Genomic DNA, 16,683 nt, shown 5'->3' with positions numbered 1-16,683 from the left:
ATCATTATTACAATCTCAATTGTTCTGATTGGCTGAATTTGTGCGATTCTTGTTGCAACAATGAGCAACAATGCATTGTGGCCAATAGTGAGCAAGCATTCACCAATCAGAGATGATTGCGATCGTGACATTGTAGCTGTCAAACAACCGCGGTAGGGCCACAGTTAAAAAAATGACAAATGACAAGGTTTTGTTTTTACGCCTATTTGGCGGTAATTTTTTTTAATATGTAAACCAAAAATAGATTTGGGGCCGATTCTCTAGTACACAATCTCTAAACTAAACTAAATTAACAGGTCTAAATCTAGTGCTTTCCTTTTCCGCAAGCAACATTATGAAAGGGATAGCAATAGATTTAGACGTGATATTTTAGTTTAGTTTAGAGATTATGTACAAAGGAATTAGCCACAATTACCTATTACCTACTAAACTTTTAACCATTTAAAAGTTTCCAGGATATTAAAATCAAAGTTCGAAATAATAAAGCTTAAAGTAAAGCGTTATAAGTAAATATTATGAATCCTAATTTTTCGTTCCCGTTCGAACCTTATGATATTCAGAAGAAATTTATGAATGAGTTATATTTTACAATTGAAAACAGAAAATTAGGTGTATTTGAAAGCCCTACAGGAACTGTAAGTATTTACTATTTCTAAGATATCCTCCTCTGGAATCTGGAACTCCTTTCCAAAAGACTGCTAACTTTAGAATAAATATCATTTTTTTTGTCCCCAGGGCAAATCTTTAAGCGTATGTTGCGGAGCGCTCCAATGGCTTAAAGATACCAACTTAAAAATTGTGGACGAATTGACGAAAGAAATAAATCAGCTAAAGCTGGAGCTTTCAACCACAATAGGTAGTCTTACTCTTAAGGGTCGGGTTTTGAATTGTGCTGCTTCGATTGGGAGTAGGGATGTCTGTGGAGGCTGAGGAGGTTGAAGTGAAACCAGAAGTGAAAGAAGGCGCCAGAGCTCAGAAGCATAAATATAAAATATATGGAACCAAGAGCTTGCAAAGGAGCTCGATTGAGCCTATGAGGTCAAGTAGAGTGAAGGGGGAGATGGTGAGCGAAGTGAGCTGTTGACCCCATAGTGTCTTCTGGCTTAACCTGTTTAAAAAGCTTAACACACTTGCCCTCTTTCCTCAGCCCTCAGTGGAGGTAGCATGATTCAATACTTTACCTATTTTTTTTCTTAATAATAATATTTATAAATAAAGTTTACTAGTAAAATGCTAATAAATGTGCCAATTTGTGTGCTTTTGATTCATCTAGGTAATTTTGGTAATCACTTAACATCAGGTAATCATCCTGCTCGTTTGCTCATTATTTTTATTTAAAATCAATAAAAATCAATCAATTGAAGTTGGTATATCATCATCGTCTTCATTACTAACCCATCGCTCGCTCACTCAGAATGAGAAGGATTTTGCCATAGTCTACCATGCTGACCAAGTTCTGTTTGTTAGACTTCATACATCTTTGAGAACACTCAGACATGCAGGTTTCCTCATGATGTTATCCTTCAACATTACACCAAATGATATTTTAACAACAAGTTAGAGGTTTCTAACTTGTTCTTAAATCATTTGGTTAACTCTGGACCCCCAAATGGGAGGCTATCACTGTTTCTATATAATATAGAGATAACTATATACATATATGTGGTTGGTATTTAATATGTTCCTAACATTATATAATTTTCAATGATCAATAAATTCTTATTTTAGTAAAGTAATAATAATTATTTGTGTCAACATAAAACTAAGGCTAGGAGGTTTCCAAAGATGCCTTGCTGGCCTTTTCCTATTTCAGTGGCTATGGTATGTACAAAATATTTGTAGATACATCATGGAAAGTGTCCAGCAAATAATTGACCAAATCATAATTGTTTTTTTAATGGTTAATTTCCATACTGATATTATAAATTATGCAAAATTGTCTGTCTGTCCGTCTGCTAGCTTTCACAGCCCATTCGTTTAATAAATTTTGCAGAAATGCTTGCATTCAGAGAACGAATATCAAGGAGTCCCCACTTCCCATGGTTTTTTTAAAGAAAAACCTGAATCCACATGGATGATATTACATCATAATCCTTTGAAATTAAATTTTAATTATGACTTAAAATTTTTCATGTGCCAGAGGCTGATGATTGGCTACAAGAAGAGTATGAGAAATTAAAAAAGAATCAACTGTTGGTATCCTTGCAGTTTAAACTTGATAAAATAAAACAAAGAGAGGAAAAATTTACTGAATTGAAAAAAAGAGTTTACATCCATAAAAAAAGTTTGAATAAAATTGAGCATCATTTTCATAAACGGGACAAATCCAATGAAGCAGGTGATAGTAAGGATTTTGATGAAAAAGAGAACATTGAAGACCAAGACCTCATTGTAGAGGAAAGTCAGAATAAAGATGATGAATCTGATTCCGAAGAAACATGTTTAGATGATGAAAATGGTAGCAGTACAAAAGTATGTGTATTATGTAAATAATTTTTGCTAAATTAATTAAAAACTCAATCTATAGCTTTATATTCTCAACCAATTGTAGATTCATTTGGACCTTCAAATACTCAGGATTGACCTGATCTTATAACTAGATATAGTTGAAGATCTGGAGAGTGACATAGGCTACTTTTTAGGGTTCCGTGCCTCAAAAGGAAAAACGGAACCCTTATAGGACCACTTTGTTGTCTGTCTGTCTGCCTGTCTGTTTGTCTGTCTGTCCGTCTGTCTGTCAAGAAACCTACAGGGTACTTCCCGTTGACCTAGAATCATGAAATTTGTCAGGTAGGTAGATCTTATAGCTGGCTTTAGGGGAAAAATCTGAAAACTGTGAATTTGTGGTCACATCACACAAAAAAAATTAAATTGTGGTCATAAACTAATAATTAGTATTATCAATTTTCGAACTAAGATAACTATATCAAGTGGGGTATCATATGAAAGGTCTTCACTTGTGCATTCTAAAACAGATTTTTATTTATTTTTATGCATCATAGTTTTTGAATTATCGTGCAAAATGTCGAAAAAATACCACTGTAATACGGAACCCTCGGTGCGCGAACCTGTTTCTCACTTGGCCGGTTTTTATCCTGTAAAATCGAAAATTCCCACTGGTTTTTTAAATTCTAAATCCACATGGATGTTCAACTTTATCAGCATCAGCCAGTAACTTATAATAAGATGTGTATAATATTGTGTGTGATGTTAGATTCTTTCATACAGATTTACATAAGCAGCAGGACTCACAGTCAGCTGTCGCAGTTTGTGGGGGAGATCAAGAGGACAGAGTTCAGCAACAGCACTAGAGTGGTCACCCTTGCTTCCCGACACCACTACTGCATCAACTCTGACGTTACCAAGCTCAAAAATGTCAATCTTGTCAATGAACGGTGAGACAATGCTATTTTGATTTATATTTAAATACTAACGACACGGTGCCGCTGGATTCAGGCCACGCAAGACCGTGGTGTTTGGAAGTCCCTACAAGAGACCTATGTCCAGCAGTGGACATCTATCGGTTGGTAATGATGATGATGACTAACGACAGGTTGTGGCTGGGCTCCCATGGAAATTTTGGTAAAATCCTGCCCTATTCCTTGTAACATCATTAAGGAAATGTCTATCCAAAATTTCAGCTTTCTAGGTGGTTTGGTTGGCATGCACATATAACTTTTCAGAGTTATGTGCTTTTCAAACAATTAAATAAGTAACATTTGCTTTAACTGTGAAGAAAAACATCTTAAGAAAACCTGCACGTCCAAGAGTTCTTCATGATGATTTGAAGCTTATTTCGTGATTTAACGACATATTATAATGTGGGTAAACTAATCGTGGTACCCATTGTACATACCACGATTAGTTTGTAAATTTTATGTACACGGGTCTTGGACACGATTAAGTTCGAGCTGTCATGGGCAGTAGCGAAATTAATGGGAAAATTGGAATTCAAATTGGGAAGTCTGCCAAAATCGCACTTGGCTAGTATGGTAGCAAATTCTTCTCATTCTGAGAGCAGATCCGTACTCAGTAGTGAGCCGGCGATATCATTATTTCATTTTTTCATTTTCATTTTCATTTTCATTTTCATTTCCATTTCATTTCATTAAAAAATCAAAACTGGCTTTGGTTCCACACAGAATACCTATCATCACAAACAAAAAAGACAACTATGGTAAACAACAAACGGCTTTTTTGAAGTCAGGTTAGAATTGAATTTATCCTGTTTGAAATTACAGATGTCTCGATATGCAGAAATCCAAAACGAAATCAACATCAGTAGGAGATGAAGGCAAAGTCCTAAAGAAGACCAGAACTAGCAGGTGCAATGCTTGCCCTTACTACAACCAAAACAACATAACAAGGTTGAAGGAACAGCTTCTGGTGGACATTATGGACATGGAAGACATAGTCAAAACTGGCAAACAGTTGAAGGCTTGCCCGTACTATGCTTCTAGAATGGCCTTAGATGATGCTGAGGTAACTTTTTTTTACAATAATAGCGAGCAAACGAGCAGGCGAGTCACCTGACGTTAAGTGATTTGCGGGTTGCCGGACTTTTGAGAAATTTGGTGATCTGCCCCTTAAATAGCCCCATTAAAAAAAATAGCGAGCAAACGAGCAGGTGGGTTACCTGATGTTAAGTGATTACCGCCGCCCATGAACATTTGCAGTACTAGAGGAACCACCAATGCGTCGCCGGCCTTTCAGGAATTTGTTGATCCGCCCCTTGAAGAACCCCATGTTGAAGGTTGAAATCTAGTGGGAACACGGCGGAAGGGAATTGGTTCCACAGTATGCATCTGCGTGGGCCAAAAAATCTGGCACAACGAGCGGCCGGTGAGGGTGAAATTGGTTATGATGGCGTGCGATGCGGTTGTAGAAAAAGGAGAGTGGAATGGGGTTAAACAACTTCTCAGAACAGTCCCCTTTATAAGGCGATAGAAAAGAATACGCAAAGGGAGATTACGTCTTTGCGTGCTACAATGAATACGGTTCAGTTCACGTTAGGCATGCCTCCGATATATCAAAACGTAACTGAAATGATGTTCCAGTCAGTTAAATCGTTTCCTATTGTTATTAGTTCAACTAGAAAAACCAATTTCACAAAACCTGTATGTTTAATAAATAATTAATTAGATTAGATTTTCTGCGATAAAAAGCCTAACCTAGGCCTAGGTCACTCTCCAGGGTCTTTAATTATACTCATGCAAAAAAAACGTCGATCCGTTGCGACCTGATTGAAGGACCAACCAACAAGCAATCACACTTTGACATTAATTATAATAAGAAGTAATGCGTAAGTAGCTTCTGCAAAGCTTTTATTTACTGGGTTGATTTTTCAATCGCTGAAATAATTCTCTCACACTATCACAATAGTTAATTAGACGATTGACAATTTAGCTCTAAACTTACAATAATAATATTCTTGGCAGGTAGTTCTAATCAGCCATGCAGGCATAGTAAGCAGTGGAGCAAGATCGGGCGTCTCTCTGAAACTACAGGACAATATTCTCATTCTGGACGAAGCGCACGGCCTCACTGCAGCGTTGGAAAACGCTCACAGCGCCCCGGTGTCGGCCAAACAACTGAGCTCTGTTAAGACATTCCTACAGTTTTATATCAATAAATACCGAGCTAGATTGAGTAGCAAGAATCTGTTGCAGTTGAATCAAGTCAATTTCGTTGTGGGCAAGCTTTTAGGTAAGGTATTAACACTATTAGACAACCCTTAGACTTTTTTTTCGCTGGGGAATGCGTTTACCCATCCCCCTCCTTCTGGAAGCCAGCCAGCTAGCCAGCCAACCAGCCAGCCAACTGGAGAGAAGGTATGTGGGACTCGCCGGCCAACCGGAATACCCACTAAAACCCAGCGGCGCTCCTGCGCGTCGTCTGGTGACTGGGTCACGGGAACACCGAAGCAATAAATCGCGACCCAGCCAGCGACGTCTCTCCACCGGGTACCCACTTGCTAGGTCAATTTCCAAAGTAAGATAATATACCAATTGGGATATTATACGAAAGAGCTTTACCTGTACATTCTAAAACAGATTTTTATTTATTTTTTTGCATAATAGATTTTGATTTATCGTGCAAAATGTTGGAAAAATACCCTTGTTGCGCGAGTCTGACTATACCTACCTATGTCTAACATTTTTCTATTATATTTTTTAGGTTTAGTACAACCGAAAACGGCAAGTGATAAAAAGGGGGATGCAACAATATTTTCACTCGAAGATTTTGTTATAAAAGCTGAGATAGATCACCTCCACTTACGGCCGCTGGTGGAATTCTGCAGAAGCACTCGCCTGGCGCCCAAGCTTCACGGCTTCTCTATGAGATACAGCCAGCAAGCTCTCGAGGATGAAAACAAAAAAGTTGAAGTCAACAAAAAAGCATCGTTCAAAGAGTTCCTCAGTAATATGTCTAAGAAAAAAGGTCAGAATGAAGTCCTTGATGATGTTCATAAAAGTGAATATAAAGCATCTAATCAGGTACCATTACAAAAAATATCTTAATTTTATGTTCTGTTAGAAAAAGCACAAAATGCATGCGATAAATAACAATCGCTCATAATTCGTGCGTACAAAACATGGCCCGTAGGTAACAACCAGTAGCGAACGAGCGCGCGCTATGATAGCCTGTGAAATTTCTGCGCAGGTACATCAGCGTAACTTATAAAAGTGGTAGTACTGTATTTATATGGCCTAAACCATTCCCATTCTAAAAGGAGACCCGTGCTCAGTCGTGTATCGGTGATGGGTTGATGATGATGATGACTACATTTTTGTGTCTGTTACTTATGTCATCTATAGATATGAATGGAGCTTTAAGGTCCAAACGCACTTACGCCGCGCTGCGCGACGCAACGCGGCACGTCAAACATAGTTTATACGAGTTTGTATGGAGAAAAGCGTACTTAGGCGACGCGGCGCGGCAAATATAGTTAATATGAGCTTGTATGGAGCAACGCCGCGTCGCGTAACCTTAGTGTGTTTGGACCATTTATCACCGCTATATGTATAAGGTAAGTGATAAAGTGTGTATTTATCATTGTAGATAAACAGCGTACCAACAGAATCGTCCGCCGGAAGCGGGCTGTACGCCGTGTTGGACTTCCTGGAGATGCTGTGCGGGCGTAGCGCGGACGGGCGCGTGCTGGCGCGGCCGGGCGACGGCGGGGGCCTCAAGTACTTGCTGCTCAACGTCGCCGAGCACTTTGCGCAAGTGGTCCAACAGTGTCGATCGGCAAGTTGTTTAATAATAATAATAATAAAAAATATATTTATTTAAGAAAACATATTTACAGGTTATAACAAATTCAGGTATAATCATAAACTCGAAGCTTGAGTTTTTCCGTATACCAAAGCCGTCAACATTAGGTATCAGGTACACGTTACACAGTTATCTAATTAAAAGCTAAATAACAATTACTATAAACTTCAAGTTGCTGAGTTACTCAATGCTCTATAGTAGAATTTTTAACCAACTTCAAAAAGTATGTGTGTACGATTATTTCAAAAACCAATGATTCGTTTTTGAATCAGTACCTACCTATTATTAGCTATAGAATAGAATAGAATAGAATATATTTTTATTCAAGTAGACTTATTACAAGTGCTTTTGAATCGTTAACTAGTTTAATTTACCACTGGTTCGGAATGCCGTTCCTACCGAGAAGAACCAGCAAGAACCTCGGCGGTTGCTCTTTTCAAGTGCCTCAATAGCTGAACCGGTAAAGGAGTGGACTGAAATACGAAAGGTCGACGGTTCAAACCCCGCCCGTTGAACTATTGTCGTACCTACTCCTAGCACAGGCCTGACGCTTAGTTGGAGAGGAAAGGGGAATATTAGTCATGTAACATGGCTAATATTCTTATTAAAAAAAAATATTACAATATTATTATACTATGTACAAAACAATATACTTACAAAAACATTGTTTTGTATACTTCAGGTGATAGTGGCAGGGGGTACCATGGAACCAGTGGCCGAGTTCCAAGCTTTGCTCACAAACAATGACCCCGAAGTGGACAGGGTGAACGTAGTCAAGTGCGAACACGTCGTGCCTCCGAACAATGTGCTGGGCGTATGCCTTTCCAAGGGACCTTCCAATATTCAGTTGAATTTCTCCTACGAACATCGTGCTTCCAAAGACTTGGTAAGGCCACAGACTGTGGTAAAAAATATACAGCCACAAGTGAAAATTGAACCTTAATAGTTTGGGATAAGGAACTAATTTTAAAAGCTAATACTTTTTATCATTGAACGACCGCTTATAGCCGTCTAGGCACTATAGGTCTGTAATGCAGATTGTTATTTTAGCAGTTATAATAATGAAAGTCGAATTTCACCTATGAGCATCGCGTGATTCAAACTGTAGTTCTGAAATAAGTGTTATTATTTTAGCAGTTAGGTATAATGAAAACGAAGACTATCACTACCCGTATCATAAATGCGAAAATGTGTTGGTTTGTCCTTCGATCACGCCGCAACGGAGCAACGGATGGACATGATTTTTTGTATGGATATAGTTAAAAACCCGGAGTGATAGGCCATTTTTATCCCGGAAAATCAGAGAGTTCCCACAGGATTTTTCCTATTAGACACCTGTTCACGAAGACAAAGTCCGGGCATCGTCAGCTTGTTACATACAATTATTTAATCTTTACAGTTAAACGAAGTTGGTCGGGTATTGAGAAATGTTTGTAGCATAGTCCCGAACGGCGTGGTTTGCTTTGTACCCTCGTACTCATACGAGCAGATGTTGTACGAACACTTAACTAGCACTAAAGTAATCGAGAGTATCAGCAAGAAGAAAAAAATCTTTCGGGAGCCCAAGTCTGCCTCAGAAGTAGATCAGGTGAGGTGACTAGAATAAATGTATTTTTGATGTCCTCTCAGTATTACTGTAACTGCCTTGTTAGTCTAAACTCCAGCTTATTTACCTGCTGACCATTTTCATCTTGGGTTGGGTCAAAATAAAAAAAAACTATTGGGGTTTTCTTTTCTGTCAAGAAACTTGCAGTAGCAGCAGGCCAGGCTAAAGGTACACTTTCGAGTCGAGCGCCTGTGGCGTCAGTGACGTCATTCGTGCGGAGCCGGGAGTGCCGGGAGTGATACTAACGCCGCCGTAAGTCAGGTGTCTGTGATGCTGTTCTCGTTCTCTACATTTACATAGTTATTTGCTACTCTGACGCAGCGATACTGACGCTACAGACGCTAGACTCGAAAGTGCACCTTTACTTGGTCACGTGACCTGAGAAACATACCTACGGCAGCGTGCCCCTGTGAGAGCACTCGCGTTAAGAGGTTCCGAGACGGTCAAACGGCTTGACGTCAAGCACGTAGATTTGTTTTACTTAATCAAGCTGCTTGATGCGCCCATCAAGCGGCAAGCACTGTCTGTCTATCGCGCCTATCAATTCGGGGAATCAAAACCTATAGGGTACTTCCCGTTGACCTAGAATCATGAAATTTGGCAGTTAGCAATGTCTTATCTTAAAGTAAAGGGGAAAAAATCTGAAAACCGAATTTTGTAGCTACATCACAAAAAAGTTAAAGATTTCACAAATCTTTAACTTTTTTGTGATGTAACAAGAGTCTGTTTTTGTAAAAAGAGTCAAACCAGTGCGCCATCTTGATGTGATTTAGTAAGCTTACTAAATCACATCAAAATGGTTTGACTCTTTTTGTACGATAGTGCGCAACTCTTCGTGTCCAACACACACTTGACCAGTTTTCTTATATCGACAGGTTTTACATAAATATGCCGCAGCAATAAAAAATAAAGATCTCAATGGCGCACTTTTATTTAGCGTCGTTGGAGGGAAATTGAGTGAAGGACTGAATTTCAGGTACCTAATTTTAATTTTAGGAATTTATTTATATGACTTTCTTGTACATTTTGTAATATCAGAAGACACATTGTAGTTGAGCAAAGAATTTAGTTTTTGCGGTAAGAAGCAAAATGCAAGAAATATTGATCAGGACAGTTAAATTTTACTTTGAATAGGCGTTCCACAAGCTAAGCACTATATTCCGCCAAAACGGAGAAATTTGTATGGTGCAGCGTTCGAAATTCACCGCCCGCCCTTCCACTACTTAAGAAGCAGAAAAAGCAAGCAGTGTTGATGATGTATACACATAATCAACACAACAATATTTGCCAAGTAAATCACTTACAGGTACATGTAGCATACATATACAAATCTGTATGCTATATGCACCGCTTGTGTTTTCGCTTGTAAATTCTACTTAGTTATAAAAAAAAAAGATTTTTTATTCAAATAAACTTTTACAACTTTTGATTGGTTAAAAGAATCTACCACCGAATCTGTTGATTTGACTTTTGTTAAAAATATTGTCCGATTTTTCACAGCGACGATTTAGGCCGCTGTGTGATGGTACTGGGCATGCCATATCCGAACGTAAAATCACCAGAGCTTCAAGAGAAAATGAATTATCTCAATAAATCTACCCCTGGAGCAGGAAGTGTTTACTATGAAAACCTATGTATGAAGGCAGTTAACCAATGTATTGGTAAGAATAAAGTTTGTTTTTTAACCTTTTATCGGAGGCTGGTGCGGTCCCTTGGAGCTAAGATAGCCTAGTGGTTAAGACTTCGACCTTTTATTCGGGAGGTCGGGGGTTCGATTCCGGGCATGCACCTCTAATTTCTAGTTATATCATCACTTGCTTGTGAAGGAAAACATCGTGAGGAACCCTGCGTGCTTGAGAGTTCTCCATAATATTCTCAAAGGTCTGCCAAGAAACCTGCCAATCCTACCCAGCCAGCATGGCAGACTGCTCTAAAACCTTCCTAATCTGAGAGAAGATCCATGCTTAGTAGTGAGCCGGCGACGGGTTGATTCTAATGATGATGACCTTTTATCATCATGATGATCTAATTACTGAATTAAGCAGATGTGACAAATGGATGGAGTCGCACCATAAGGGTTCATTTTATCATTCTGGTATGGAACCCTAAAAATGTTTGTTTTCCTTTACTTATGCATTCGCGTTCATCCAACTGAATTGAAACTTTGTACATTTGTTGGTGGTGCCTAATAGCAATATTTGGTTAGAGAATGGTGCTAATTCTGTTGTACATAATCTCAATATTGATAGGTCTAAGTCTAGTGTTATCCTTTTCTAGAAGGAGCATTATGAAAGGGATAACATATTTAGACCTGGTAATTTTTAGCCTAAGGATAGAATTTATTTTATTTTATTCAGATACTAGTGCAATCTCACCTGGTGGTAAGTGATGATGCAATCTAAGATGAATGCGGGCTAGCCTGGAAGGGGTATGGCAGTTTTATTAAACCCGGTATGGGTTTAATAAAACTGCCATACCCCTTCCAGGCTAGCTTTCTACACTGTCCTTTGGTTTCTACACGGCACAAATAGAATAGAATAGTTACTAGAATAGAGAGGATAGGAAAACCAAATAACACGCTTATGGGTTTCAACTGATTTGATAATAATTTATGCTAAACTAGCTTATGCTCGCGACTGCGTCCGCGTGGACTACACTCGAACCCCTATTTCATCCCTTTAGGGATTGAATTTACAAGAATCCTTCCTTAGCGGATGACTACGTCATTATAGCTATCTTCATGCCAAATTTCAACCCGATCCGTCCAGTAGTTTGAGCTGTGCGTTGATAGATCAGTCAGTCAGTCAGTCAGTCACCTCTTCCTTTTATATATTTAGATTGTTTTTAGGACGAGCAGTTCGTCACGCCAATGATTATGCGTGTGTATTATTGGTGGACGAGAGATATTCGCGACCTCAAACCGTAGCAGCGCTGCCGTCTTTTGTACAGGTGTGTTTTTATGTGTAATCCGCAAAGAGTATAATAATATACAGGGAATAATCCGTAATTAACAAGAAACCCTTATAGTTTCGTCATGTCCGTCTGTCTGTTCGTCCGTCCGCGGCTTAGCTCAGAGACTCTTAGGTTGAAATCTATAGAGCGCACTTTGACTTCGCTCAGACTTACGACACTGTTAAAACGAGACACATTTATGGCATGACTTTTTATCCCGGGAAATGAGTTCCCGTGGGATTTTTTAAAATGCATCATCTAAAATCTAAATAGTTTCAAATTAACTATTCCTTTTTATAGAATTGAATCTTCTTTCACAGAAATCTTTAAAAACCAACTGCACATTTGGACAAAGTATTGGGAGTATAGCCAAGTTTTTTGCAAGGCATAAAGAAAAGAAATAATAATAATATGTCAACAATTTCAAATAATTTATTTGTACATATTTACATAAAAAAATATTCTAATAAGACTAAATAATAGTTATTGTAATTAAAGTATACATTTCTAATACTATGTTTTTTCTTATAAGCTACCTACCCATTTATACAGTACAGTACACGAAAATACATCGACCTTTAGAAGGAGACAGCAGAACTGTAGAGCGCTGTCCCTGTTGTTGAGACCGACAAAACGTCATATAGGTATGAGTGACAGAGACAACACTCTACAAAGCCGAAATGTCATTCTAAAGGCTGATGTACATTACTTTTGGCTGCGTACTGTATCTGCATCTAATACCTTCCTATGTTTTAACAGTATGCGGTTGTGAGCGTTTTTCCTGCTCAACTTTCTATTATTAGGTATTTTCTTAGACAACGCAGCAACAAGAAACAAGTGAACTATGACACTTAACTCAGACATTTAAAAACACAAGCTGGCCTAAAAGCAGTTTGGGGCAAAATCAGGCTGGGAATCTTTGCACAGTTCGATTTTGTACGTAACACAATACTGCTAACAGATTCCAGCCCTTGGCATGCTGCTTTTGCTTCCTACTTCTGTGTTTAATTGGATAAAACAGCAGGCAGTGTTGTGCCACATGGGCCTTCAAAATAAAAATGAAAGTCTGATGTAGCAGGTGTAGGTTCAATGTTGAATTCAGCAACAATGGCACCCCTTTGTGCAGCTTGAGGTGCAAACATGGCTGCAGGGTACACTACTGATGATGTGCCCACTACAAGGCAAACATCACAGCTTGACATAGCTTCTCCTGTAAAAGAACAGTGATTATAGGCCTAGGCTTAACTGAGACAGTTCCTGAGTTATTTGTAAACTGTGTGGTATTTTTTAAATTTTTTTTTATTCAGATATAAGTTAGCCCTTGACTGCAATATCACCTGATGGTAAGTCATGATGCAATCTAAGATGAATGTGGGCTAACCCTGGAAGGAATATAGCAGTTTTATTAAACCCTTTGGTTTCTACATGGCGCTTGACGGCACGGCTTTGCCGGTAGAGTGGTAACTAGCCACGACCGAAGCCTCCACCAGATTTTTTTAAATAAAAAAAATTAATTATGAGAATTTATTTGCAATGAGAGAAAAAGAAAAGTAATAATTACTTAATTTTGATCATTTTAAGTCACATAGATCTATTATCTATTGGATAGGATTCTACAGCTTATTATAGTATAAAGAATAAAATAAATTACCTGCTTGCTCCAGCACATTAGGATCTAACCCTTCACCAAACCAAACAATATGTGGTCTAAGTAGCCCACCACAATTAGGTTTTTTGCAGTGTGGTAGTGATTTAATTGGGATGTCTGATCCTACTACATTAGCATCTGGTGCTCCACGATTAGTGAGGGCCTAAAATAGAGAAGATAATTTTAATTGATGGCTTAGTTCATAATTGCACTAACTACCTACATTGCTGTCGATTTTACAGGTGAGCTGATAAATGTTTAGTTAAGACTAGCACAAAAATTGTAGCTAATTTCAATACAGATCAAGGATTATGATCAGATGCTTAACTGTACTGAAATTATCTACTATTTTTGTGCAAGTCATAACTGAACCACAGTATAAAGAGAAACAGTAGTCTGACACCTTTGATTTTGTGTTAGATGACGTCATCAACCTTTAACATAAGATGCTAACTATGTAGGCCACTTCGGGTTGCTCTTTCGTCCGCACTTATCCCACAATTATTGTTGTTTAGACGCCTTAGTTGGACCTCTGTATGTTATATCATATCCTTACTCTGTGACTAAACTTTAAACAGCTCTCCTGTAAAATCAACAGTAGTGTAGTTAGTGCATTTATTGTAAACTAAGCCATCAAATATTATACACAGTAATAATTCATAAGATACAGCTTTTCTTAGTTTAAGGGCTGGACTCCATGAAAGTTACATCTAACCAAGTTGTTTACTATACATCATAATGTAAGAACTTAAACATTCTTTCAAACAAGTTTCTATTTACTAATACATTATTAAGGAGTACATTTATAGGTTAGAAGTTAAGCCTACCTCACAAATAGGTGAGTCTGTGTTAACTAAAACCTCTTTGCACATGGTACAGCGGGTTTTATACAAGTTTCCGTGAAGTTCAATTAAGTTGATTGTACCAGCTCTTTTGTGTAGTCCATCCACATTTTGAGTTATTACTGTTGTTTTCTTTATACCTCCATTTCTTTTTTCATAATCAGCTATAGCCCGGTGACCCTAAAATAAAAACCACATCAGTATATCCTAAATCTATAAAGCTATTAAAGTTTCTGGTTTAATGGGTACTATTCATTGGTAAATTATTAGGGATCTTCACCGCATTAGGCTGGGCCTTCGCCGCAACTTTTCGCCTGTAGTGATAAAACTCCCAAACTAAACTTGGACTAGTGTGGAATGCCTCTGGCGTCGCTAAGGACGACGCTTGATACTTTCTCCAATATCCACCAGCACCCCTAAAAGTTGGTATTCCTGATTCAGCACTTATTCCTGCCCCAGATAGAATAACCACTTCTTTTGCAACATCTAAATGTTCTCGGAACTTTGCTATGTCACTGGATTGCCGCAAAGCCATATTAACTAATCGAATATTTTCTGAAACTATTTTATTAAATGATCTTATTGAGCTAAGAAACATAATAATTCAAATAACGTATGAGCGCTATTTTCATAAAAATACAATCAAAAACAAAATTAATCAAAATATTCAAGAATCATGTTATTGGTCTGTGGCATGTCTGTGGAATCAACTGATTTAAAATAGGCTACTTGACTCATATCTAATTTCGTCCAATAAATGATTATTTATATAGTATTTTGCTTAAAACAACGAAATATATCAATAACAATTATTAAAAACGCAGGATGGATATATAAATCCAATTTAAAAAAATACAATTTTTATTTTTATTTGAAACGCAGAAAACGCTGTCAGCCATGATGTGACGTCATTAAATATGTAAACAAAGAAATGTCATTCCTATGTCACGCGGGGACTAACGTAGTATCCATATTATATAAAATTTAGAGTCCTGACTAACTTATATATCAACGCACAGCCTAAACATCTAAACAGCTGGGCCTAGATACATGAAATTTGGTGAGTGTGTTCTTTGTAGGTAAAGAGAAGGTATCCACTAGGAAAGGATTTTTTGAAATTCCACCTCTGAGTGGGTTAAATGGAGGTTTGAAATTTATGAAGTCCACGCGGGCGAAGTCACGAGCATAAGCTAGTTTTTATATATTTCTAAAAACTCATAGTAAACGTAAAAAAATATCGTTTTCTCTTTATAAATTGAATAAGTTATTAAGTAAGACTTACAACAAAGTGATCTTTGCAAAAATAAATTTGGGTTGAAGTCGTTAGTCATATAGGATCCCTTTAAGCAAGTCTTTGCGTGTTACGTATATTTATTTCACTGGGCACTCTAATCCACAACTTTCCTGTGGTCTTTATCGATGCGTTTTTTACATTCTCGGATGATGCAATAACGATAATTACTATATTTTTCATGTAAACTAGTATAGAAGTCATGTTTATTAAACTTTGGTAGGTTATGCTCAGTATATATAATGTACTCTGTGGTTATGCTGTTGTTTACAAATGCATGACGTCAGAGCACAGATAATCTATCGGCCAAACATGGCCGACAGTGTTTTCACCTGTCTAAGAAAAATATTTTTTTAAATTAAAGTTTTACGGTTTTTAGGGCGCAAAAAAATATAGTGTTAATTTTTTTGATATAATAGGACAAATATTAACCATTTAAGACCAACTTAAAAAAATTGTCAAGTAGCCTATTGTTCTGAGTTTAAAATCAAAGAGTAAGTTATCAAAGTCCACCAGTCCAGACTAAAGGCTCCCCCACACAGGCGCGTTATTATAGGTCGATAAATATCGCATGCGTTATTGCGATATCTGTTTTCAGTACATTTTGTATTAGGATGGTCATGTAGTTACACACTGCTGCGATAATACGTCCTACTTCCATTGCGGCGTTATTGTGGCTGTGCTGTGTAGCCGCATATGAGATAGAGATAGCACGACGTAACAATGAATAACACGACAGTTATTACCATTGTTTAGTAGTCAATATTTGACGTTTTTTATGTGAAAACAAGTATATAACTAATGAGAAATACAATTACGCCACGAATTCTCATGGTTTGTTTTGCAACCAATGTTGCATTCCTTGTATGTATTCTTGAAAAAACTAGGTTAGGTTAGTAACAAAAATAGGTTAGCTGCGTCTCTGTTTATCACATTAGTAATTTTATCTGTGCTCTCTTTTTAGTGTGAATGAGAAAGCATGCGTTCCTGTATCTACCTTTATTACTCTATCTACGGATGCCATAGACTAAAAAGAGAGAGAGATGTCTACAGTCACAGAATATAA

At 37.7% G+C, this 16,683-nt stretch overlaps 2 protein-coding genes across 3 annotated transcripts; one reads left to right on the top strand and one right to left on the bottom strand.

Moving 5' to 3' along the window:
- The first annotated feature begins 267 nt into the window (after nucleotides 1–267).
- On the top strand, nucleotides 268–12,283 carry LOC117987058 (ATP-dependent DNA helicase DDX11). 2 transcript variants are annotated; one of them, XM_069502095.1, is made up of 14 exons: nucleotides 268–635; nucleotides 736–856; nucleotides 2,141–2,472; nucleotides 3,229–3,395; nucleotides 4,242–4,482; nucleotides 5,439–5,706; nucleotides 6,178–6,497; nucleotides 7,063–7,258; nucleotides 7,968–8,164; nucleotides 8,678–8,866; nucleotides 9,760–9,860; nucleotides 10,385–10,545; nucleotides 11,733–11,833; nucleotides 12,157–12,283. In XM_069502095.1, the coding sequence occupies exons 1-14, from the start codon at nucleotides 516–518 to the stop codon at nucleotides 12,238–12,240; spliced, it is 2,598 nt and encodes an 865-aa protein (XP_069358196.1). In that variant the 5' UTR covers nucleotides 268–515; the 3' UTR covers nucleotides 12,241–12,283. The 2 variants fall into 2 exon arrangements, with proteins under 2 accessions (XP_069358196.1, XP_069358195.1); XM_069502094.1 differs by having other exon boundaries at nucleotides 270–635; nucleotides 7,063–7,251; nucleotides 7,961–8,164.
- On the bottom strand, nucleotides 12,251–16,037 carry LOC117986904 (NAD-dependent protein deacylase-like). Its single transcript, XM_034973867.2, has 4 exons — nucleotides 14,607–16,037; nucleotides 14,312–14,506; nucleotides 13,488–13,647; nucleotides 12,251–13,046 (listed from the first exon to the last, which is right to left on the bottom strand). Exons 1-4 carry the CDS (start codon nucleotides 14,922–14,924, stop codon nucleotides 12,841–12,843), a joined length of 879 nt encoding a protein of 292 aa, XP_034829758.1. The 5' UTR covers nucleotides 14,925–16,037; the 3' UTR covers nucleotides 12,251–12,840.
- Nucleotides 16,038–16,683: the final 646 nt, after the last annotated feature.

Source organism: Maniola hyperantus, chromosome 12 (genome assembly GCF_902806685.2).
Source record: "Maniola hyperantus chromosome 12, iAphHyp1.2, whole genome shotgun sequence".
NCBI classification, from domain to species: domain Eukaryota; kingdom Metazoa; phylum Arthropoda; class Insecta; order Lepidoptera; family Nymphalidae; genus Maniola; species Maniola hyperantus.
Note: the sequence above shows the minus strand (reverse complement) of the source record. Positions and strands in the feature narration are given on the sequence as shown.